Source organism: Zootoca vivipara, chromosome 2, assembly GCF_963506605.1.
Source record: "Zootoca vivipara chromosome 2, rZooViv1.1, whole genome shotgun sequence".
Classification (NCBI taxonomy): domain Eukaryota; kingdom Metazoa; phylum Chordata; class Lepidosauria; order Squamata; family Lacertidae; genus Zootoca; species Zootoca vivipara.
The window spans coordinates 112605091-112631023 of NC_083277.1; the positions used below are offsets into that span (position 1 = coordinate 112605091).

The window sequence follows — 25933 nt, forward strand, 5'->3', positions numbered from 1 at the left end:
TATACCAGGGCTGCATTTCTATCCATACTTACCAAGAGGAAGCCTGATTAAATTCACTGAGATACTGTTAGGCAAACCATTCTAATTGGAAAATAGCAAAAAGAAAACCTCACCAATGTCAGATTTATGGTAGGACTTGGGTTTTTCAGGAATCAATTGGATGTGCTGAATACAATTTAAATGCATTCCATGATATTGTGCAATTCACTGACTAATGATGCAGAAAGGATTGGGGGCCAGTTACCCATAAAACAAACAAACAAAAAAATCAAGAAAATGTATACCAATACAGTATTTATTGACTTGCCCCCTCTGAGCTGGACAGATTTGGTTAACAGATGGGCTTTCCCTATCTGCCACAGAACAATCAGGTTGTCGTACACACTGGACTAAACACAGGGGGGAAAGAGAGGACAGCACATGACAGGCAGCACATCTGGCTCCTTCACATTGCAAAGAGAATGAGGAATGCCACCATCAAGCAGAACAGCCCCATGGCCTCAGAGAGTGCAAAACCCAGGATGGCATAGGAGAAGAGCTGCTGCTTCAGGGAAGGGTTTCTGCAAGGGAAGGAGACAGACAGACAGGATAACCATCAATGGAAAAGTGTGGTGAAGCCACCAAAAAAAGCTAGTTTTATTCTAGCTTGCATCAACAAAAGTATAGTGTGCTGATCAAGGGAAGTAACAGTTCTGCTCTATTCTGTCTTGGTCAGGACACCCCTAGAGTACTGTGTCTATTTCTGGGCACTACAGTTTTAAGAAGGATACTGACAAGCAGGAATGTGTGCAGAGGAGGAAGACCAAGATGATCAAGGGTCTGGAAACCAAGCCTTGTGAGGAACAGTTGAGGGAGTTGGGTAAAAAGGAGACTGAGGAGATATGATAGCCATCTTCAAATATCTAAAGGGCTGTCACATGGAGCAAGCTTGTTTTCTCCTATTCCAGAGGCTAGGACCTGAACCAATGGATTCTTATATATGATCTAGTTGTGATTCCTGCATTGCAGGGGTTGGACTAGATGACCCTTAGGATCCCTTCCAATGCTACAATTCTAGGTTCTCCTGTGGTCCTACCATCTCCCCAGATACAGGGTGCCAAGGGAGTAGCCATCCCTTCCAGCCAAGTACTGTTCAGGTGTGTGGTTGTTGAAAGGTCTAGCACAGGCATCCCCAAACCTCGGCCCTCCAGATGTTTTGGACTACAATTCCCATCATCCCTGACCACTGGTCCTCTTAGCTAGGGATCATGGGAGTTGTAGGCCAAAACATCTGGAGGGCCACAGTTTGGGGATGCCTGGTCTAGCAGTATAGTATCGTATCCCAGCCAGCCAGCTTTATAATTAAGTCCGGTGCTTTATTTCAGGGGGTATTCAAGGGTACGCAGTACCGACACTTCTTTTAGTATTATTAAAAAGTGTGGCACTTACTATAACAACTTCATGGTGAGTACTGTCACCTATTTTTCTAGAAAAAAGCACTGATTAAGTCTACAAAATTTACTACCCCACAAAATGTTTACTAGGGTTGCTGCCACACTGGTGCCCTTTAACACTGTGAAGGCATTGTTCTTCTGGATTCAGCTGGAAATGGAATTAAGTGTGATTCAGTACAGCATGTAATATAGTGCTGTATTACGTAATCTGGCAATACCCAGCCCAAAGGCCAAGATCCTTCAACTGTATTTACTTAATACAATTGAATTAAATTTCCATTTAGCACAGGGCCCCACCATTCTCAATTAATAGCTTCCCCTTGTGACTTTTGCCTATTAGTGTTTCCTTTTCAGAACATACATGGCATTACTGATAACTAGTCCTGTAAATCAGTTCCCTGCAGTGGGCTTAATTACTGGATTCCTCTCTTTTTTCCTTTGTGAAACAGCACTATTTTGCATTTTTAGGGAAAAAGAAAGCAATGAAGAGGAAGTACTACTCCCGTTATTACTAGTCCCCTACTACTAGTCCCTACAAAAGGAACTGAATAATCACAAGCCAATTTATCAATAATGCCACAGCAATAGGAAAGCAATCAGAAGCAGAACCTACAAGGAGGAAGCTTCTAGTTAAAGGCACAGCAACCCTGAAAAATCTCAACAGAACTTTGCCAGTTTACAATGCACTGCAAACATGTTTTACATGAGGCCCAAATCAGGTCTGAAGAAACAGGAAGACGGCAGTTGGCAGCAGCATTGCCTGGCTTCTCTGCAAGCAGCAAGTGAATGAAGAACGTAACTCCAGACTTAAAAGCGTGGTGCTCAAAAATCCAAACATACCTGGCATAGCCAATGATAAGACTGCCAAATACGGTCCCGATGCCAGCACCAGAGCCAGCTACACCTACGGTGGCAGCGCCAGCACCAATAAACTTGGCGGCAGTATCAATGTCCCTGGAAACAGTGCTGGTTTGGAACTCCCGGCGCAACACTGGCAAGAGCTCATTGTGAGCACCTGAGAGACAACAAGGCTGAGAGGAGCAAAAAGAAGAAGAAATGGGGAATAAGATACTGTTTCAAAGCTGTTTGTAACCTAAACAGCAGGATTCTACTTCCAAGTAAATCAAACTTCAATTTTAACCCTGAATTTTTCAAATACTACCCCAGAAAATTGGGAGTGGGGATTCTGAATTGGATAAATAATGGCAAAAAAGTCGGGGACAGGGGCTGCTTATGGTGCAATACTTGTCTCAGTAGACACAAGTCCTACTGAGTTAAAAGTAGCTTACTCCAAGGCAGGAGCAGCCTAGTTTTGGGAATCCAGCTGTACTTCTAGGAAAGTGGTGCCTCATTGTTGTCAATCAATCTTCGCTACAGCTACAGGGGGCGTGTGCTATGGAGTTCCCACAGTTCATGCAGACAAATACTGAAAGTTCAGCACCCTGCATGAGAGGCTCCTCAAATCTGCAATTTTAGTTTATACTGTTGGGTTTATCTATTCTTTGGTGGGTGTGCGCGTGCTTTAAATGTTTTTAACTTTTACTGACAATTTTAATATATATTTCATATTCTTTGTAAATTTGCAATTTAGTGGTATACAAATTCTGTTAAATAATAATAAAATAAGTAAATACAAAGCCATTGTCATGTAGTGGTTAGATTGTCAGGCTAGGATCAAATCCCTGCTCAGCTATGAAGCTTAGTGGGTGAGCTTGGGCCAGCCAAATCTACCTTAGGAGAAGTAATGGGTGAGAGGGGACACAGCAGGATAAAAATGGAATAAACAAATGAGGAGTTGATCTGGAAAGTGTTCCTTGAAGCTAGGAAGAGGTGAGGCAGATCCCCCACCAATTTAGAAATTTTGTAAACTGGTCATCTGTTCACTTTCTCACTACAACCCCAAGAGCTTGGTTTAAGTTACACTTATGATTGCGAGGATACAATGGGATAGCCCAATACAAGCCACCCTCCACTCCCCAGAGGAAAGGTGGTCTAGAAGAATGATGAATGTCTCCAAACTAAGGCCCGGGGGCCGGATGCGGCCCAATCATCTTCTAAATCCGGCCCGCAGACGGTCCGGGAATCAGCATGTTTTTACATGAGTAGAATGTGTCCTTTTATTTAAAATACATCTCTGGGTTATTTGTAGGGCATAGGAATTAGTTCATATATTTTTTTTCCAAAATATAGTCCGGCCCCCCACAAGGTCTGAGGGACAGTGGACCGGCCCCCTGCTGAAAGTTTGCTGACCCCTGTACTAGAGTATCAAAAAGTGTTCTTTAGTTACCAGGCAGACACCTTAATTGTACAGCTTAAGAAAAAAACAGCCCTGTAGTATCATGCTTCCTAGTGACTGAGATCTAAAATGATAAATTGTAGGTCAGGTATACAGTTGAGCACTGCTGCACACATAATCCAAAAGGCCCAGCAGAGCCACCAGTTCTAGAAAGGATCTCTCTCTTATTTTCTTTTTCTACTCGGCCACTGAGTATTGCCCTAGACCTAGACAACCTTTGCTGGTCTAGACATCAGCATTGTGTTTTTGAGATCCAAGGGTCTCTTTCCCCTTGGATGTAGCTGGAAGCCGTACCACGCCAAATTTACCTCCTTCGTCCTGACCTCAGGCCTGTTCAGCACAGAGGCAGAGATGGGCCTACAGAGCAGCCGGGAACTGTCCTTTATCTGCAAGGGGGGAAATATACAAGCTGTGAATACATGCAACAAAGAAAAATTCTCAATGACAACAAGGACTTTCTTGCAAATGCATTCTAGTCTGAGACAGTCTGTAACTAGAAGAAGTGATAGTGAAACTATGACTTGAGCACGCCTTTGTTGGTCAGCACAGCAACAATTCTCCCTGGTAAAGAACATACAGTATTCTGAAATGGGGCTTGTATCTCATGGATTTAACTTTCAGAAGAAAATCAGGTGGCCAGTGGCAGCAGATAATTGATTGCGTGATTGACTGATTATTTATTTATTTTGTATACCATTCTTCACCTGTAGATCTCAGGGCGGTTCATAACAGAGAAATACAAGACAAAAAACACAAAATTCGTAATAAAAACAAGAACAAAAACACTATCCACCCTCACACATTTAAAAGGCTATCGGATGTTAATCCCACTAATGAGCCACTGCAGAAAAGGCACTAGTGTAAACTGTAGTCAACTGGTGGTCTATTAGCCACATGTGACTCCCACCCCAGTTCTACCTTGCCCTCCACCATGTAAAGCATGTTGTTGCTTTCTACATGGCAGGTACCCTGTTCCGTTCCCATGCATCATCAATGCAGTGCATATTCTGCATGCTTTAAAAAAGTTAAAAGTCTGAGCCTGGCAAGCTGGATAACTTTTACATATACTAAGTAAGTTTTCTCAGTTTGCCTTAATTTGTTCTGCTTTGGCTAGACATGAGAAGGGGCAGCAACATATGCAAGACAGTGGGGAGCATCAGGCCCAAGATCCAAATGTGGCCCTCCAAGCCTCTCTGTCTGGCACTTGGGACTCTCCCTAGGGCCACACCCCTCCCCATGGCCACTCCCCTTTACCAGCCCTGCTTCATACCCTTGAGTGTTTTTGCCTGGTTGAAATGTGTTCCTTGACCACTGATCATCCTTGCACAGGTGGAGAACAGAGGGGTGTGTGTGTGTAGAAACTAGCCTACTGTACAAATTGTTTCCCTGCTCCCTTTTAGCTCTAACCATGCCCACCATGAGCATCCGGCCCTCAAAAGGTTGCCCAGTGGCCCTTAGGCTGAAAAGCGTTCCTTATCCCTGCACTAAAACCTTGGCCACCAGAAATCCTTCTGAGCCCCTACTGGTTTTGGCAAACATTCCCCGGCACAGAACACTTTACAGAAATGCGCATCAGCAATTAATTCTAGAATTCTGTTCTATGTGTAATTGAAAGCCAAGCTCCTGGCAGCCATTTCTATAAATGGCTGTACATCAAGCCTCTCACAACTTCAGGAACCAGCAGAACGCAGAGGCTGGGCTGAAACTCAAGCCTTTCAACTACTTGGGAGCCACTGTAGAGTGGAAGAGACAGCACCTGGGGATGGGACATATTTGCCCCACCCCCCGGGCAACTGTTGACCAGGTGGAATTTCCTGCTTGTCATTTGGAGGAAGCCAGTGGGGTGGTGGTGGTGGAATAGAAACAAAAAATTCCCTGCTTGGGGAGCCATTTTTGAATGAGGTTTCAGTGCGGAGGAGGAAATATCATCTCGAATGATTTCATTAAAACCACTTTGACGTTAGCCTGAAGTAAGATTCTCAGAAAGCTGTATTCTTCAGCAAACACCTCAGATTCAAGGGAGGTTTCTACAGGACATTTGGCCATGTGCTGCCAGGACAGCACCAATGACAGGATGTTTGTACTCCAACTAAATTTTTTAACATGTTTGTATTTTTACTCTGCTTGAAAATTGCTTTGGAACTTTTTGTAATGGGAAGCGATATATAATTATAAAGCCCTGAGGTTTTTTTTTCTACAAGCATTATATAAATCTTATGAAATAGAACAATAAACTATGTCATGTGGCCCAATAGCTTGCACTTTGTCCTCTGCCTGCCAATGCTGCAGTTAATAATATAAGAGGAAGGCACCTTGCCCTCTCTCCACCCATTTCACACCTGGGACATGATGCTACCTGGTCATTCTGTATTTGCCAAATGTATGGGACTCAAAATATGATCTTCAGTAAAGTGATGAGGGAACAACCCCCATGATTCAGACACCAACCAAGGGAGCAGATTAAGGCAGGGGTCGGCAAGGTTTAACTCGCCTGGGCCAGTTCCCTCCACAATTTCCGGCGTTGCAGAAGCGAGTCCCCGTTCTGCACTGCACAGGTTTAGCGCAGTGGGCGGGGACTTGCCAAGCGGGCGGCTCGGATCGGGGGTGGCTCGTGGGCCATTTAAATAACCCCCGTGGGCCACTTGTTTTGGATGTTTTATCTATTGTTTGACATTGCCGACATAGGCAAATACCTGACTTGCGATTTGAAACAATGCATTATTGAAAAATACTTACAAGGGCGGGAGCAGAGATAAACTTTGCACAGGTATACATATTCAGGGACGTTGGGGGTGGCCACACTCAACAGCTGGAAAAGAACCAAACAACATGGCATTAGGACAAAGTGTGCCTACAACTTCTATTACTTGCTACCAATAGAAGCCCACAAGGCTTTTAAGATGTGTGGCAGTTAATTAGCAGAGGACTACAAAAACCGATGCACAGCCATATTAAGTGGAAGAGAGGCCATTAATGCAGGCAACCATGCAAAAACATATTGTGAGTAATATGGCCCCTACACAGCACAATACTTTAGTTCTTCAGCACAAGCATGGACAAAGAAGTGTTTGGCTGACCAAACGTTTGGGGCACCCCTTTGGGAAGGAAAGAGATGCTAAAGGTTTGGTGCTAGCTCTTCTAGATTTGATCCTGGTGCCCTAAACTCCCCACTTAAGAGGCCTGTGTTTTATTTTGCATTTATATCATACCCTGTCCCCAAAGGTCTCAGAATAGACAGTACTGTGATATTTATAAAATAGGACCACCAGTGCAATTCTTAAAAAAGAAAGAACACATACTACTAGAATAAACTTTGCATAAATATTATTTACTTAAGCAAGGTGTGCTGTGTATCACCTCTGGAAGATGCCAACATATTTAGAGGCCCTTGAAGAGAGAACTACAAAAGAATTGCCACAAAAGGCTCTCTGTGCTCCTGTTAATCAAAGCTAGCACACAAATAGTATAGTTGAGGTGTTCTCTGATAAACCTGGGCTGCATCTATCAGATCAGCTGCACATAAGCAACTGATCCATGCAATTTGCCTTGCAGATGACTATCCTGGCATGATTTTCAGTACTGTATCTGTACCCTCAGGATCAGCATTTGCACTGTGCAATTCCATGCAAGGCCTGACATCTTCCTTAAAGTATATGCAATCCCCCAGACTGTTCCAGGGAAGGATGCAACCCAAGGGCAAGTCCACACAACTGGAAGCACATTTGCTCCCCACAGTATTACCTGTAATGGGTTGTTGAGCTTAAGGTGGTTTCAGTCACTCATCTATACACAAGCTACTATTATGAACCAGTACAATTATCATCATGTGGCATTCATTAAAACAGCTACTGAACAAGGCAGCTTGGGTTTTTTTCTTTATTCAAGAAAAGGGATTAGGGATCAATAGATAAAGGCTAGCATAGCTAAAATGAGTCTGCGTGGCAAACTTGTGGCCCTCCAATGTTGTTGGACCCGTCCAACTTCCATCAGATCAAGTCAGGATGGCCAATGCTCAGAAATTATAGGAGCTGTAGTCCAACATTTAGAGGGCCACAGGTCACCCATCCCTATGTGGAGGGAAAATATACTTCCCAGCAACAAAAAACTGGGGTCAAACCAATAGTATGGTTATCTTTATAACTGGTTTATGAATTTTTAATAGATGTGTGACTGACCACCATCAAAAGCAATGCTGGACTGGATCTGATTCACCAAGAAAGGAATCAGAAACATTTGCCAATTTACTTCAAATAACTTGGTGATCTGCCCATAGATCTTGAGCTACCTTCTGACCACCTCCAATCTAGTACATAGAGACAGCACAGGGGAGAATTTTTTTCCCATTTCACAGGGAAACAAAAGATTAGGACCTAAAAGAGTTTCTCTGTATCTTCTCCATGCCACTGTACAAATGGGAACTTGAAAACACATGTGTGTGTTGCGAAGGGTCAGAGAGATCTGGCATCAAGAACAAATAAAGGCTGACAGGGCTGTTGTGCGGATTAAATCAGGAGGGAGAGTGCTACGTCCACCACCTTGAGCTTTTTGAAGAATAATTGCAGGGTATAAATGCAACAAATTAATAAAACGTTGTAAAAACTTGCTAGGAGTGGGGGAAAGGGAGGAAATAGTATACAGTATTTACATTTATATGCCCGCCCCACAACACTTGGATCAGCGACCACGACTTTGGTCAGTCAACAATTTCGGCCCTCCTTTGTCTGCACAGCGATTCTGTAGGGTGCATCAGATTAATTTCCATCTACTCAATAGGGGCGGCAGCCTTAGGACCAGCTAAGCTTTTAGGCGGTCGAGGGCCTGCTTCCTCGGATGCACGACCTTTGCAATGCACCCACGGCTAGGGCAGATCCGCTACGCCCTCAGGCCATAGGCGGAACCAGCTACAGACCCTCCCCAGGCTGCCGTGGGAAGGAAGTTCCTTGAACTCCACGCCCCGCCCAAGAACGTTCCCAAGGGTGGCTCCGCCCCCCGCAGGCTCCTCCCCCTCGAACCCCGCCAACACCGTGCACGTCCTGCTCAAACCCCGCTATAACTTCTCTGAAGGCCTCGAAGCATGAGGGGGGAGGGAAAGGGAAAGGCCTGGGAAGGGGGAGGCCGAGGCCGGGCGAACCCGGCGAAGGGAAAACCTTCCTAGGCCGCCCAGGCCGGGACTTCGCGACCCTACCTGCTGCTCAGGGGAAGACTGCGAGAGAAGGGCCCCCTTTTGCGCATGCGCCAGCGGAAGGCGGAATGACGCGACATCCGCCCTGCGCCCGGAAGATTCGTAGTTGAACGAGCGCGGCGGCTAGAGCGCCCATTAACGGGTGTTTCTTTTTTTTTTAAAGGGGGTGTGTTTCTCCCGTCGTGCCATCTGCTGGTCCGGGGTGGTACTGCATTGGCTTCCTGGGGAAGAGCTCGTGGCTTTCTCCCTTTACTCGGGGGCGATGCTGTCGGGAGTGGGTTTGTGTGTGTGGCGCTCTTGGCTGGAGTTCGGGACGCTGCTCGATTTTAAGCACGGTTACTTAAGCCCGACCGACGGCAACCTTGGAGCGGTCCTTGCATGGAAAGACTGGGGAAAGATGTAGCTTGTTACTGCGCTGCAATGCTACCTGCAAGCTTGGGCGGCTTTTAATACACGCGTGGTGGCATCATCGCGGACGTCCCCCGGTCGTACTTTAGTTTGGCACGTGGCTCAAGAGTTAAATCCTGTTTTCTGCGTCAGAATTCGTACCTGAGACATCTACCTACCTACCTTTCTATCTATTTCTATTCTGCGTTTCCGTCAAGGCAGCACACACGGTTCTCCACCCGCCCCCCTATATCCTCCCAACAACCTTGCAAGGGAGGCCAGACTGAGCGAGACCAGCCCAATGCCAGCCACCCCACGAACCTCGTGGCTGAGCGGAGATTTGAACAGGGGTCTCCCCCAGTCCCAACCTGACAGCTTCTTCTAGTGGTGCCGGAGCTCGCCATGAACGCCTCCCTTCTTCAATTATAATGGCGAGGTGCCAGAACTGGGGTGGGGGGGAGCCCTGGCCCCGGGCACCCCTATTTTCATCAGAGGAATGTTGGAGGGTATGCCCTCTCCGCTGTTCAGAGGGAGCAAGACACCCAATGGAGGCTTTCTGATCTAGTGAAAGTGATGTCAATGCTCCATGCCCTCCCCACGCCGGTCCCATGATGCTGCTTGTAAATCAGGAGTATAGTATAGGTGGGTCTTTCCTTGTCCGGTTGCCTGTCTTTTGCACCCCTCTTCTGCCATCCTGGGGGGCTCTGCCCTCTCCGCCTGCTGCCAGTCCTGACAAAACCCTGCCTGTAATCGGCTTGGGGAAGAAGGGGCGCTGTAAATCAAGCAGGCAGCTTTAGTGTCTCTCAGGAAGGAGCCAACTCCTCCGCAAGGCAGGCAAGCCCAGGTGGGCGATAAAACGCCGCGGTCGGCCCGGGGAGCAATTTGCTGGTCCCCGAGCCGAGGTGCACCATCCGCCGCACCAGCAGCCCCTGCAAGGCCATAATTCAGCGCCTGGACCTGCACGCTTTAATTATCACTGCAGCGGAATTTCAATGGGGGCCGATCCATCTTGCGGCTTGCTGGAGAGCGATTTATACACCCGCGTGGTATTTCATCTGCGGAGCCCCCAATCTGCATTTTTATGGGCCGGCTTGGAGCTTCTTCCCTCGCCAGCCTCGGCGGCGGAGGGGAGCGTGTTTGTGTGCGTGGATAAAGCAGTGTCTGGTTTTTTTTTGGCCGTGCAGTAAAGTTCAGGAGAGATGCGTCTGTACTCTGTACCGAAGAGGAAATGCCTCGCCTTCCATTCCTTTTTAGGGCTGGTGCCATGGTGGCAGGAGTGGTGCGTTTTCATGTATAAGTAAGAGTGGCATACCCTCTAGCACAGGGGTCAGCAAACTTTTTCAGCAGGGGGCCGGTCCACTGTCCCTCAGACCTTGTGGGGGGCCGGACTCTATTTTGAAAAAAAAAATGAACAAATTCCTATGCCCCACAAATAACCCAGAGATGCATTTTAAATAAAAGGACACATTCTACTCATGTAAAAATATGCTGATTCCCGGACCTTCCGCTGGGCAGATTTAGAAGGCAATTGGGCCGCATCCGGCCCCTGGGCCTTAGTTTGGGGTCCCCCTGCTCTAGCATTTTCCCGATGAAAATAGGGACGTCCTGTTCAACAACAACAATAGTAATAATAATAGTTGTTGTTGTTGTTGTTGTTATTGTTGTTATTGTTGTTATTATTATTATTATTATTATTTTATTATGTATGCCCCACTCATCTGACTGGGTTGCCCCAGCCACTCTGGGTGGCTTCCAACATATATAGAAATGTAACAAAGCATTAAACATGAAAAAACTTCCCTATACAGGACTGCCTTCAGGTGTCTTCTAAAGGTTGTATAGTTCCTTATCTCCTTGGCTCGGGGACACTTAACTCTATACCCTCCAACATTTCTCTGATGAAAACAGGGGCATCCAAAGCAAAAGTGGCACATTCCAGGATCAAATAAGAAACTGGGACAGCTTCTGTAAATCCGGGACTATCCCTGGAAAATAGGGACATTTGGAGGGTATGATGGGAGGAAATGCTTCACACTCAGAGAGCCATGGCAATCCATAATATTTTGTGCATGGGACTGGGGAAATCCATGGAATCCATGGCTCTATAAAAGCTGGTTGCTGAGGTTCCCTTGCACTAGTAGAGCATGACCAAGAAATGGAATCCAGGATGGATATGTGGAAAAGGGATGCTGAGGAATTCAATTCCTGTGAATTCTGATGCGGACTGACCTGAGCTGCACTTCTCAGACTGGGAATAGGGGAAGCTTTTGCAACCCAAGGGCCACATTCCCTTCTGACTAACCTTCCGGGGGCAATATTCCAATAGAGGCAAAATGGCCAGAGCCACAAACACACATTTTGCCTTTCTACCATAGATAACAAAATGCACCCCTCTCTTTATCCTCCATCCAAACAAGCAGGTGGCGTTGTCAGAGTTCAAGGCCACAGTCCAGACATGCAAAAATGCACAGGTGCAAAGCAGGAGGGGCGTGGTCTGTGGTGAGGGTGTGTGGTTTGTGGAGCTCTCCAAGGTCCAGGCAGAGGCATGGAGGGTTGCATGTAACCCCAGGTCCTGAAGTTTCCCACCCCTGTCCTAGACTGATAGGTGGACTAGAACATAGTCATCCTTCAAATTTCACACCTCTAAATCTTATAAAACAATTCAAACATGTATCAAAAATTGTTAAAACGTGCATTTTAGGATAAAATCATATTTAGGAATGTATAGATTTTTTAAATTTTATTTGTTAATTACCTGTCCTCCACCCTAAAGTCCCAGGGCAGCTGGCAGCATTAAAGCACAATATTAAAAGCTGTTTAACATGACTTATGATCACAAAATTAATGCATGATAAAATATGAGTTTAAATACAAATTTTCTTGTGATTTTTTTTAAAAAAAACAAAGTTGCCAATTAATGCAGCAATAGGATGCAACAGAGTTATGGATGTACATGTGTGAAATAGACATTGATTGATCCATCTCTGGATATGAAGTTTTGAGTGTGGGAGGAAAAAAAACAGACAGGTCGTTGAGCATAGCACAAAGTAAACCTCTCTCTTGCCCAAGACTTTGGAGACACTGCTGCAGTGTTGCCTGGCCCAATAATCTTCCCACTTGCCTGACCATGGAATATTTTGAAGGTTTTGGCTGATCACTCATCCTGCAGAACAAGCAAACTGCTTTCCTCTCATAAGGCATCTTGCTGGTCCATCCAGCACAGGGCGACTGGTTCCAGCAAAAATATTTGAAGTGCTTTCATGAAATGCCGTTCATCTACATTCCTTTAGTCATGGTTTTTATATCTTCCCCGTCCTCCAACTGGAGCACAGGGCATCTGACAACAGAAATTGAAGGAAAGAAAACAATGCAATGATATACCGGTAACCACCATTAAAACCCACAAGGTATCAATAAAATTTTAACAGAGATCAGCAGCGGCACCTTCTATAGCGCCACCTGCTAAAAGCCAATTTCCCTCTATGATCCATAAACCCGGACAAGTAAAAATGGCTGTAGCCTTTGTTACAGTGTTTCTACCACAAGGGCTAACCTGGTTGTTTATTAACAGAGCAAAACGGTCTTGTTGTTGTTATTTTGCCGTAGAATATACACGGTTTTTAAAAAAGAATGAGAGGGCAGGTCCCCGCCCCAAAGAACTTCCCATCGTGGGAATGCTTTGGAGTTGATAGTTGCTGAATTCCAGTTCCTATCAGCTCCAGCAAACATGGCCAATGGTTCAGGGATGATGGGAGTTGTAGTTCAGCAAGATTGGTGGGTGGGTGTGAAAAGGCTCCCCACATCTAGGCTAGAGATAGACAGAAGGGATACACCAGGGGGAATGGAGGGGAATGGAGGTAGGGGGAGATGTGCCATCATTTCAGTTATGCACTACAGCAGAATATGGGGAGTAACTGGTGTGGGTGCCATAGGCTTCACAGAAAAGTTGGGTTTTGAGGGGAGATCTGAAGTTAGTAAGAGAGATGGGTCCATATGGGTGTTCTGCTTAAAAACCTCAAATGAAGGAGAGTCTAAACCAGGCACCCCCAAACTTCGGCCCTCCAGATGTTTTGGACTACAATTCCCATCTTCCCCAACCACTGGTCCTGTTAGCTAGGGGTCATGGGAGTTGTAGGCCAAAACATCTGGAGGGCCGCAGTTTGGGGATGCCTGGTCTAAACCATGGGTAGGCAAACTAAGGCCCGGGGGCCGGATCAGACCCAACTGCCTTCTAAATCCGGCCCGTGGACGGTCTGGGAATCAGCATGTTTTTACATGAGTAGAATGTGTCCTTTTATTTAAAATGCATCCCTGGGTTATTTGCGGGGCATATGAATTCGTTACCCCACCAAAAAAATGTAGTCCGGCCCCCCACAAGGTCTGAGGGGGACAGCTGAAAAAGTTCCTTCAACTGTTCCTCATAAGGCTTGGTTTCCAGACCCTGGATCATCTTGGTCGCCCTCCTCTGCACATGATCCAGCTTGTCAATATCCTTCCAAGAACTGGACACAGTACTCCAGGTAAGGCCTGACCAAGGCTATTAGCTATCCCTGCCTAAGTGTAGAACCTTTGTTCCTGTTGAAATTCATTCTGTTAGTTTTGGCACAGTTCTCCAATCTGCTTAGGTCCTCCTGAATCCCGATTCTGTCTTCTGTGGCATTGGCTACCCCTTGCAGTTTGGTGTCATCTGAAAATTTGATGAGGATTCCCTCAATTCCTTCATCCAAGTTATTTATAAAAATATTGAACAATGATGGGCCTAATACAGAACCCTGTGGCACTCCACACATCACCTAGGATGATAAGGAACCATTACTAACCACTCTTTGGGTTTGGTCAGTCAATTAACTACGTATCCACCTAACAGTAACCTCATCCAGCCCACATTTTACCAGCTTCTCCACAATAATATTATGGGGGACTTTGCCAAAATCAATGTACACTGTGTCTATAGGTTAAAGGTAAAGGACCCCTGGATGGTTAAGTCCAGTCACAGGGGACTATGGGATTGCAGGGCTCATCTCGCTTTCAGGCCGAGGGAGCCGGCGTTTGTCCACAGATTGCTTTCTGGGTCATGTGGCCAGCATGACTAAACCGCTACTGGTGCACGGAGAACCGTGACAAGTGCCAGAGCGCATGGAAATCCTGTTTACCTTCCTGCCACAGTGGTACCTATTTATCTACTTGCACTGGCATGCTTTCGAACTGCTAGGTTGGCAGGAGCTGGGACAGAGCAACAGGAGCTCACCCTGTTGTGGGGATTCGAACCACCGACCTTCCAATCAGCAAGCCCAAGAGGCTCATCTATAGCATTCCCCTGACCCACCAAGCTTGCAACTCTGATAGAAAAAAGAAAGAAATGAGCTTCATCTGGCATGATTGTTTTTGAGAAACCCATGCTGGGTACTGTATTAGCAATCACAGGATCCTTTTCAGACTAACTTTAATGATCTGCTCTAGGACCTTCCCTGGAATTAATGTCAAGCTGATGAGTTACCTGAGCGAGATGGGCCAATGCTCTGACTCAGAATAAGGCACTTTCCTATGTTCCTAAGCCCAGGACCCAAGGCAACATTTAATACAGAATCCCACTGAAATAAATGAGAAATCAGTGGGGTACACACTACATCGTAAACATGCATAAATTTGTGCTGAGGGGCGTACGATGGCACTCTTATATGGTGGAAGGTTTCACGGCCTTTATTGTGTTCAACCCGTCGCCACCATCCTAAGCGGGTAGGTCAGCCACTGTTCTACAGATGGGGAATTCGATACCAAGAAATGGTTCAAACTGATGCAATGAGCCAGTAGCATCAGGGGGATTTGAACGCAGGCCTCCCAGAATCAGCAGAAGCTGGGCTTTTAAACCCCTGTGAAACCTCGGCGAAAGTACCCATCGCTGTTCACCTCCGGGCAGGGCCGCCTTAAGCAGGTCGGGCGCCCTGGCGCCGTGGTGCGCAGATCGCTCCGGCGCCCCCTGCCCCACCCCGTTTCTTATAGCGGCTGGTGGTTTCCGCACGGCTTCGCCGCAAAGCGCCCCCCTGCCGACCCGGGGCCCCGCGCCACCCAGCCTACCCCTAGAGCCGGCCCTGCCTCTGGGAGCACTATCCAAATCTGCAGAGGAATTCTTATTCAAATATACTCCCTTGGCACGTACGCACAGTAAATCCTCCCTAAATGCAGGCAGGCAGGCACGCTGTGCACACATGCCCCCCCCCGCAAGCACATATATTTCTAATAAACATTCATTCTTTCTCCAAGCACACCTCCCATTAACTTTTCAACACCCCCCCCCCCGCTGCCTTCCCCTTCCTCCTTGTAGTGGCCTACTAGTCTCAACTCCCCAGGGAGAAGCTGGGAGCCAGGCTCCATATCAAGTTGTCTTTGCTTAACCCAAGGTTTCGGCGGTTGTAATTTATACACCTGCTCTTTGGGCCAAGAAAAGCCGTTAACTCATCTTTATTGCTGAGGGGGAAAACCTAGGATGCAGCTTAAAGTATTTCATCCCTTGCGGGGTCAAGTTTCCTGGGATAATTGGTTTGCGATCAGGTGAAATGTGTGTGTGTGTTTGTGTGTGTTTCAGAGCAAGGGGTGGGCATGGCAGGTGGTGGCCCTGGTAGTGTGCTGTTGGCTGCTGTGCTCCTTCTGTGACATTGAGACAAGACAAATGACTCCCCCCCCCACTTACCCACACACTGTGTGGTTTAATCAGCATGCAGACCACCCCAATAGCCTCTCTCAGTACTATTTGTATGGAAAAAGAGATGCCGGAACTCACCATGAACGGCCATGCAATGGCACCCACCTCCGGGGGTGAAGACAAACTACTGCATTAGTAGCACCGAAATGACATCCCTGGGGCTCAAGCCTGGGCAGTGTGTATGGAGGTCCTGGGCTGCCAAGATGACAAGACTGTCCAGATGATTGATGTGGTCCAAGGGAGAGCAGAGCAATGAATTTGGCACCAACATGGCTGCAGGAGTTGCTAGAAGGAGGCGTAAAGCACCACCCAATTGTCCTAGAGACTCCATTGCTGATTTGCGTAGCAGGGTTTACTCCTTAGCCTTTTCTTCTCCCAAATATATCCTGCAAGGCTGCAGGCTCACACACTGAATAAGTAAATAGGAAATAGGAAGCAAACAGACCTCTGCTGGATCAAGCCAATAGTTGCCCTTCTACTCCAGTATCCTGTTTTTCCAGTGTCCAACCAGCCTATGGGAAGCCCACAACCAGCATCTGAGAGCAATGACTTTTCCCTCCTTGTGGTTTCTGGCAACTGGTATTAAGAGGCATACTGCCTCTGACAATGCAGGCAGAACATAGCCATTGTGGCTAATAGCCACTGAATTATGGTGCTGGAGGAGACTCTTGAGAGTCCCATGGACTGCAAGAAGATCAAACCTATCCATTCTGAAGGAAATCAGCCCTGAGTGCTCACTGGAAGGACAGATCATGAAGCTGAGGCTCCAATACTTTGGCCACCTCATGAGAAGAGAAGACTCCCTGGAAAAGACCCTGATGTTGGGAAAGATTGAGGGCACTAGGAGAAGGGGACGACAGAGGACGAGATGGTTGGACAGTGTTCTTGAAGCTACGAACATGAGTTTGACCAAACTGCGGGAGGCAGTGGAAGACAGGAGTGCCTGGTGTGCTATGGTCCATGGGGTCACGAAGAGTCGGACACGACTAAACGACTAAACAACAACAAGCCACTGATAGCTTTATCCTCCATGCATTCCTCTAATCCTCTTTGAAAACCATCCATTTTAAAGAGAGGGGACTTAGCAGGAGAGGGAAGACTTTGAACTTGCTGGGTCAGTCTAGGGGGGGGGGGGTGACATGCTCCAAAGACACATTATTATGCCCCTTTCACCGCTGAGGCTAGGTGGGTGTATCTATTTTGTGCACCAAGCAAGACATAAGAGTGAGGGGAGCTCCTCTCTCCCCTGCCTTGTCTCATTGTACTGGGCGCCTTGAAATATGTCTTTCAAGTGAGCTGTTTTGATGTTGTTTTTAAGTGCTGCATGTATGTTTGGCCACCCGTTTGTCACCCTTTTCACGTTTGGAGAAAGGAAACCAAAACTGCTCTGGAGATTGCAAGGAAATTTTCTTGCTGACATCCCAGGTGCTATCCAATCATCACTAGGCTTCCAGGCCATTTCCGCATGAGACTTGCAGAACCAAATTGTTCTACCACCACCACCACAATACATAGCTGCCAAGTTTTCCCTTTTCTCGCGAGGAAGCCTATTCAGCATAAGGGAAAATCCCTTAAAATAAGGGATAACTTGGCAGCTATGCCACAATATGAACGCTTGAGAGGAAACATGTGCTAGAGAGGAAACATGCAGCGAGAGCCTGTTCCCAACGCAGCTTGGTCGCCCTAAAATGCCAAGTCCGTCTTGCTCCCACCAATCTACTCACCCTTTTTTCTTGTTGCCCGCTCCCTCTTCTTTCCAGCATTTCTAGACATGTCTCCCAATTAAACAACAACAACAGCACACATAAGCAAACCAACCAACCAACCACACAAAGGGAAAAGAAGAAAGCATTTTCCATCCAGCTTGAGGAGTCACACCACTGATGATGGATCAGGCCCAGCAACAAGTACTGTACTGTGCTAAGAATAAAATCATTTTTAATCATCTGGAGAAATCTCCCAGGCAAGCAGTCTGTCCACCCAAACATGATAATGAGCACCCATCAGACCATTCAGATGAAACAGTCACATTCCTGCAGACCATTAGAGAATGGAGATTTGTGTGCATGTGTGAGTTTTATGCCACACCAATAATATTCATGCGCCTTGAAAAGAGAGAGAGAGCTGAAGACAAAAAGATGCTCTTAGTGTCACTTGTGAAGCCACCCTTTCTCCGTGCTTCTTCTTTAGCTGGCTGCCTACCTACCACTCCTAGTGCGCCCCCATATTTACCTATCCATCCATCCATCCTCCCCCAGGCAGATTTTATCACCTGCCACAAACCTCTCACTCTGAGAGGCTTCATCATGTACCGATTAGAGGGCACAGTGTCCCTTCTTCTTGGCTGATTACAGATTTTTGACCATGTCTGCTTCCCAGAGCAAAACTGAAGTGGAGCTGTGATTACAGGGAGGGGAGGGGAGCGGAGCACCCAGCCGCACAGAAATGCCCTCAGCGATCCATCTCGCCTCGTCGGCAGGAGAATGGCGTCTGATCGTTACGATGTGTTCAGCTCCCGGGGCCTGCTCTTCTTTGAGTTATGAGGATCATAGTAAAAATCAGTTTGAATTAGCCTCAGCTGATAAACAGCATCTCTTCTCTCAGAGGCAGAAAGACCTTGTTTGGAGAGGAGAATGGGGCTCAATGGTTAGAGCTGTTGCCCCTTCTCAGAATTTACTCCCTCCCTCCTTTATTCCTTCATATGACCTTGGGAGTCTGATTTTTAATTGCTCATTCCATTCAAGTAATGTTGGGTAAATTAGCTGCTGAGCTTAAAGGAAGGCAAGTTCCTTTGTTTAAGGCGGGGTTGGGGAATCTGTAATTGGACTACAACTCCCATCTTCCCCAGCCAGCATGGCCAGTGGTCAGAGATGGTGGGAGTTTTAGTCCTGCAAGATCTGGATGGTTGCAGCTTTAAGCTCAGAGGCCACATTTAGGTACCCCTATGTTGCATAGGGAAGCAGGGGCTTGGACAAAGGGGTGTAGGATGGGGAAGTGGAGAGCCAGTGATAAAGATGCTCTTTCTTTCTCTTTCCCACTGCTCATCCAAGCTGTAGCAGGTAGGGTCACCTGTGGGGTGCCAGCCCACCTGCTGCTGGGATTGCATGGCAGTAGGAGACAAATTTCAATCTGTCTGTGTGGCCAGCCCCAAAGTGTACTGTACTGGAATGAAGGAGAGAGAGACGGAGGGAGGGAGGAAGCTGAGAGTGGAGAAGAGGGAACCATAGAAGACCAGGAGGAAGGGAGGAGCAAGGGAAAACTTCTTCCCAGACATGAGCTAATTGATATTTGAAGGCAACCAAGATGATGAAGGGCCTGGAAACAAAGCCTTATGAGGAACGGTTGAGGGAGCTATGTTTAGCTTGGAAAAGAGGAGACTGAGAGAAGTTATGATAGCCATCTTCAAATATCTCAAGGGCTTTCACATGGAAGATGGAGCAAGCTTGTTTTCTCCTGGTCTGGAATGTAGGACTCAAATCAATGGATTCCAGTTACAAGGAAGGAGATTCCGACTCTACATCAGGAAGAACTTTCTGACCATGAGAGCTGTTCAACTGTGAAACGGTCTCCCTCGGGAGGCTGTGGACCCTCCTTCTTTGGAAGCTTTAAAGCAGAGGTTGGATGTCTACCTGCCATGGGTGCTTTAGCTGACATTCTTGAATTGCAGGGGGTTGGACTAGAGGTCTGGCTACCAAGCGCCCTTCTTCCTATTTTTATTTTTATGGTACTTATAAGCTGCTTTTAAACTGGGTGCCGCTCAAGCAGCTGACAATGGTTAAAACAAAAGCAACCCTCAAGCACACTGCTTTGAAATCAGCAGCCATAAAAGCAACAAGCAACACACACACACACACACACACACACACACACGCAACAAACAGTAAAACAACAGGAGTTAAAACATGAAAACAGCAGCATCAAATTGAAAAGTCCCAGCATAATAAAAATGGCCTCTGCTGCTTTTCTAGAACCACCATTCCATGAACCTGGCAAGCTTCCCTTGGGAAGGAATTCTACCATGAAAAGGTGGCCTTTCTGAGCCAAGTCTTCCTCTACATCCAGTTCCATCCTCTGATCTGATCCTCTTCGGGATGGGCGAATCTGACAATTTTGGTTTCTCTCAGTTTCTCATTTCCCCAGCCTTAAGTCCAGTTCTCCACATTCCCACTTAAGTTTGCATATATATATTTTTTTAAGAAAGCACAATACAATGAAAATTCACCAACATTGTAGTGTTAATCTCTCCCAACAGGCACATTTTTTTTGTACGGCATTTTGCCATCTACACTTGCTTGCAAAGCAACATATATGCATATGCAACATATGCATTTTTGGTATGTTGCTTTAAGTATATCAGCCTGGATAGCTCAGTTGGTTAGAGCACAGCACTGATAACACCAAGGTTGCAAGATCAATCCTCATATGGGACAGCATATTCCTGCATTGAAGGGGGTTGGGCTAGATGATCCTCAGAGTCCCTCCCAACTTTATGATTTCTATACATTTTACCCTAGCATATGGTTTTTTAATTACTTGGCTGCATAGCTGCCAAGTCTCCCGTTTTCCCCAGGAAATCCCCGTTTTTCCAGCTGCTCCTAGCTGAAAAAAACGGATGTTTTTGTTTTTTCCCGGTTTATTCTGGCGCGGCGGCCATTTTGGAACTGGGCGGAGCATGCTCAGAAGAGACTTTTGATGCTGCTCTGCCCAGTTCCAAAATGGCTGCAGTGCGACTTCTGGCGTGGCGGCCATTTTGGAACTGGGCAAAGCAGCATCAAAAGTCACTTCTGAGCATGCTCCGCCCAGTTCCAAAATGGCGACAGCGCTACTTCCGGTCTGCTATTTCCAGCCCGGTCCCTTATTTCTCTGACAGCAACTTGGCAGGTATGCTTGGCTGGAGAAGAGCCTTGCAAAAAAATATTAAGAACTGCAAATTTCAAAGGATGATCATGCTTCAGTTCCCATACCATTTCAGAAAGGGCAGGTTTTCTATATTCGTCTTCAAATGCAAACTGAATCAAACTCCCGCATCCTTGCTCCCTCTTCCAGTCCATCCCAGAACTCTCACCACTCATGTTTCTGTCAGTATCCGTAGATTACAACACAACAGGGCAGGTCTGGGGAACCTGTGGCCTTCCAGCTGTTGCTGAACTTCGACAACTTCAACACCATCCCTTGACCACTGGTCACGCCGGTTGAGGCTGATAGGAACTGGAGTTAAATATATACATATATAATTGGAGGCCCACAGGTCTGACAAAAGGGGAGGGCGGTCTGACAAAAGATTGGGGTCCTGGAATTACAGAAGCAATCCCTGCTTCTGATTGGATCCTGGGGTGTCCCATTTTGGCTCCCACGAGAGCGCAGTCGTGAAAGACATGTGTCTCAACTGTCCTCTGTGGCATGTTGGAGGGCATGGCCGGGGGAGATCTTGGGAAGCCCTGAAATTCCAGACTTAATAAATGGCAATGGGGTGGGGAATTGAGATAGGGCGGTTCCATCTTCCCCCAGCTGTTCTGGCTGTCATTGCAGCTGTCGATTCCTCGTGTGTGGGGGAAACGCAGAAGAAACTTAGGGGGCTGGCTGCTGCTCTCAGAGGGTCCGGTGTCTCCCTGCTGCTTCCAGGTCTGCACAGCCACCATCTGCCTTGAGAGAGCAGGGTGTGTGGGGAGGCAGCTGTAAATCCAGACAGCGGCTAATCGCTGTCATAAATAACCATCTGAAATAGCCATTAAGAGGGTCGGAGTTCAGGTTGGCATGACAACAGCCGGCTGGTGGTGACTCAGATGTTGCGGCAGCCAAGCGGGTGGGACATGCAAAGATTGAGCAGGGGGATAGCGTGGGCCAGTCTGGACTTGGGAGAGTCCTGGCACAGGGGTATGTGCCAGCAGGAGGTCAACCAACCAGTTCAACCCACTCCCAGGCTGGCATCCTAGAAAGGAAGGCTTGTGTTTATGCTGGCGGCTTCCTCTCCAGCATCTAATGGAGGAAGAGAGTTACTCGATTAATATTCAAGCACAGAGAAGGCTCTAGTGCGGTAGCAAACAAGCCTAACGTGCAAACCACTTCTATGAGGACAGCTAGCACCATCGGCCAAAGGATCTCAGCAGGTGTCAACAGACATTTCCATGCACGGCAGAATACAGATTTAAATAGGTAAAGGTAAAGGGACCCCTGACCATTAGGTCCAGTTGTGACCGACTCTGGGGTTGCGGCGCTCTTCTCGCATTATTGACCGAGGGAGCTGGCGTACAGCTTCTGGGTCATGTGGCCAGCATGACAAGCGGCTTCTGGAGAACCAGAGCAGCGCACGCAAATGCCATTTACCTTCCCGCTGTAGCGGTACCTATTTATCTACTTGCACTTTGATGTGCTTTCGAACTGCTAGGTGGGCAAGAGCTGGGACCGAGCAATGGGAACTCACCCCGTCGCAGGGATTCAAACCGTCGACCTTCTGATCGGCAAGCCCTAGGCTCTGTGGTTTAACCCACAGCGCCACCTGAGTTTAAATACATCACTATTTAATTTTTATTTTGGTAGTGCCATCTCCTAACTATTAAATCATTCTCTGTGAGTGGAGATCGGAACTGAGTGTGCACTCAGGTGTGCACAATTGCCATTATAAGAGAACAGAGGAGGCATTCATTGAGAGTTCTGGAACCTCTTTTTCTAGAAAAAATACATATGCACACACAGTCATGCATACATACTGTTCAGATCACACATCACACTTACTCCCTGTATGTGGGACTGTTGTGCACAAGACGCTTGCCCTGCAGTGTACAGGAAATTGCTAGATCAGGGTGCAAGAAAATAAACTAAAAATTAACACAACGTAGGGTGCAGAGAGCCATGAATTAGTATAAAACAAGGGAGGGGGATTGACTTGAGGCTCTCTGAATGACATTGGACTTTAACTCCCAGCAGCCCCAGCCAGCATGGCCAATGATTAGGGATGGTGGGAGCCACAGGTTTCCTACCCCTGCTAGATTCAGCAGCCTGTGATTTGGCCAAGAGTTCAGAGCAGCAACAATGTCCCCCCCCCCGCCCAGCTCCCATTTCCCCCCCTCGCAATAACCCTATGAGGTAGGCCAGACTGAGTGAGCAGTCCAAAGTCATTCTGTTTTGTGGCTGAGAGGGGATCTGAACCCACTCTAATAGCTGAATCCCATTGTGGCTCCCTATTTATGTGTATGGCTGGCTGTCCGTATACCAAGGCTGAGACATGTATAAGCAGTACAAAGGAAGGATTGTTAGGTGGGCAGAACCTTGCTCTCGGGGTTGAAACATCAGCTCAGCCACAGGCTCCTGGAAGGCTTCAGCAACCCAACGCCTCCCAACCCAACCTTGTTTGTAAAATTAGGAAAGCAGAAGTCTGTTCGACAGCAGTTACTGCTACAATGAGCCAGGCAATGTAATGTTCTCACTCCCCTCTAGCCTTAGGGATAAGGCTTAGAGAAGAGAGAGGGCAACTTCTTTTAGATTTCATGACCAGCCTCTTGGGCACACTCAACCTGTTATGCTCTCGCTCCCCCTAGTGGGGGGCACCTGTTTGCATGCGTTGGTTGGCATTTGTTGTTTCTTTCCAAAGGTCTCATATGCACACACCCCTGGGGGCCACAGACCTCCGGCCGGGATCTATTTCTAAGCAACCAAGCTGAGCTGTCTCTTTTGGCTAGGAGACGCAATGGCTTCTCCTGCCGTTTTAATGGCAGCAGCCTGCGGTGCATTCTTCCTGCCTTCAGAGGCTCAGGGGGGGGGGGTCGCCTTTATGGTTCAGAACAAAGCATGTGTAAAGACTGTAATTGAATCAAAGATGGCAGGGGGCTCCGGCTAAGTTGCTGAAGAGGCAGCGGGAGCACTTGCTTCTGCCCGGTGAAGGGTGCCATCACTTTTCGCCTCCCGCCGAGCGTAAATACAGCAAGTCATTTAGCGTGAGATCATGCCAGCCTCATCAGCTCTGGGGGCAAAAGGTACTGCAGTGCAGCAGTGGGAACTATCACACTTAAGGCGCTATGTCAAAAAAAAAAAGTTTCTATATTTCAAAAAGTAAAAACCAGGACACCCTGAAAGCATTTTTGGAAGGACCCCCAAAATGGTTGGGAATTCTCCCCAGACATCAATTCTGCCTTTGAAATCTGGGCATATGCCAGCCCTACCATAATATCTTTCCCCACCACTGGGCACTTTTCCCCATCCACGGCTGGGTGCCAGCGATACCCTGCCAGTGTTTCTCCAATTTGGGTCCCCAGTTGTTGTTGGACTACAACTCCCATCATCCCCGACCACTGGTCCTGCAAGCTAAGGATCATGGGAGTTGCAGTCCAACAACCCAAGTTTGAGAAACACTGCTAGTCACTGGAATGCCCATGGCAGACTCTCAGTTCCAGCTTAGCAAACCCTTCTCCCTTCCAATTCAGCATCACCCCAAATAAAGATTATTCATTTGGGGAGATGATACAGTGTGTGTGTGTTACAGGTAGGTAGCCGTGTTGGTCTGGGTCGAAGTAAAATAAAAAAATTCCTTCAGTAGCACCTTAAAGACCAACTAAGTTTTTATTTTGGTATGAGCTTTCGTGTGCATGCACACTTCTTCATGTGTGTGTGTGTGTGTGTGTGTGTGTGAGAGAGAGAGAGAGAGAGAGAGAGAGAGAGAGAGAGAGAGAGAGAGAGCAAGCTTGCTGGCTTGCCCCTGCAATTGAGGGGGCCAGCGCCATGCACCGTGCCAGCATCACTTGCGCATGCTGCATTGCCATGCTGATCTGTCATGTGCACACTGTGTGACTTCTGCAAGTGGCACGAACACATCACACAGTGCGTGTACAGTCACTGCAAAATATTGAGGGGCCCCGGGCCACTCCTTGAAAATTTTGGGGGCCCTTGTCCCCCTGGCCCCCCCTAGATGGTGTACCTGATGAGGAGCCTATAGCCACTAGATGTTGTTGGACTCCAACTCGCATCAGCCCAGTCAGCATGGCCAAATGATTAAGGCGATGATGGGAACTGTAGTCCAGCAACACCCAGAGGGACACAGTTTAACACCACCTCTCTCTAGAACACAAGTCTGGGAGTATGAATTGCCTGCCCAGGTCAACCCTTCCCAGAGTCTGTGGTATTTTGCAGTGAGGCCAAGATGCCCTATGGTGGCAGCCATGGAGAGGAAAATGAGGACATTCCAGGATCAAATCAGAAGCTGGGATGGCTTCCATAATTCTGGAACTCTTCCTGGAAAATCAGGACAGTTGGAGGGTATGAAGCAATCTGTTCTCCTTTGATCTGATCACCCTCCTTAGAAATCTTTGAAAAAGCACGAATACATCTTCTTCAGTTCCCACAGGTCCCTGCTTCCAGGAAGTAAGTTGCAATGATTTTAATGGATCTTACTTCTGAAGTTGTTTGAATTTCACGCAAGAACTCCTTAGGCGTTGCTGTTCCAAAGTCAGCTGGAAGCTGAATCATAGCTGCAGTTTCACACAACACAATATAAGTGTGCTCAGAATTACATCCTTAGTGCACATTAAGCATTGTGTACATGTAACAAAATGCTGCCTTTCTTTGCCCACAAGGAAAAACTTTTATAATTATTCCCACAGAGGTGTACATAGATGAAAATGTCACACTGGAGTTAGTCGTTCATGTATGTCTTGTTTTTTCCAAGTCCTGTTTGTGATTTCCCCCTGAAATATCTGCCATGTCTGTCTGTTGAAGTAAAACAGAGCTCTGTAGCACCTTCCACTCCATCAGATGCATTTTTCTTGAAATATACACACCAGTGGACAGTCCTAATGCAATGTTTCCCAAAAGCACTCCCATATGTCATGTGAGAAACAGATGCACTGCTGTTATAACCAATTCTTCATCAAGGTGTTCTGCCTCTTAAAAGAAAGAGTAAAAGGTAAAGGTAAAGGGACCCCTGACCATGAGGTCCAGTTGTGACC

At 47.2% G+C, this 25933-nt stretch overlaps 1 protein-coding gene across 2 annotated transcripts; it reads right to left on the bottom strand.

Annotated features, from left to right (window-relative positions):
- Positions 1-277: 277 nt before the first annotated feature.
- On the bottom strand, positions 278-8979 carry ATP5MC2 (ATP synthase membrane subunit c locus 2). Of its 2 annotated transcripts, none has more exons than XM_035100331.2 (5): positions 8915-8979; positions 6466-6538; positions 4038-4115; positions 2274-2464; positions 278-560 (listed from the first exon to the last, which is right to left on the bottom strand). In XM_035100331.2, the coding sequence occupies exons 2-5, from the start codon at positions 6502-6504 to the stop codon at positions 446-448; spliced, it is 423 nt and encodes a 140-aa protein (XP_034956222.1). In that variant the 5' UTR covers positions 6505-6538; positions 8915-8979; the 3' UTR covers positions 278-445. The 2 variants fall into 2 exon arrangements, with proteins under 2 accessions (XP_034956222.1, XP_034956230.1); XM_035100339.2 differs by lacking the exon at positions 8915-8979 and adding an exon at positions 8375-8549.
- Positions 8980-25933: the final 16954 nt, after the last annotated feature.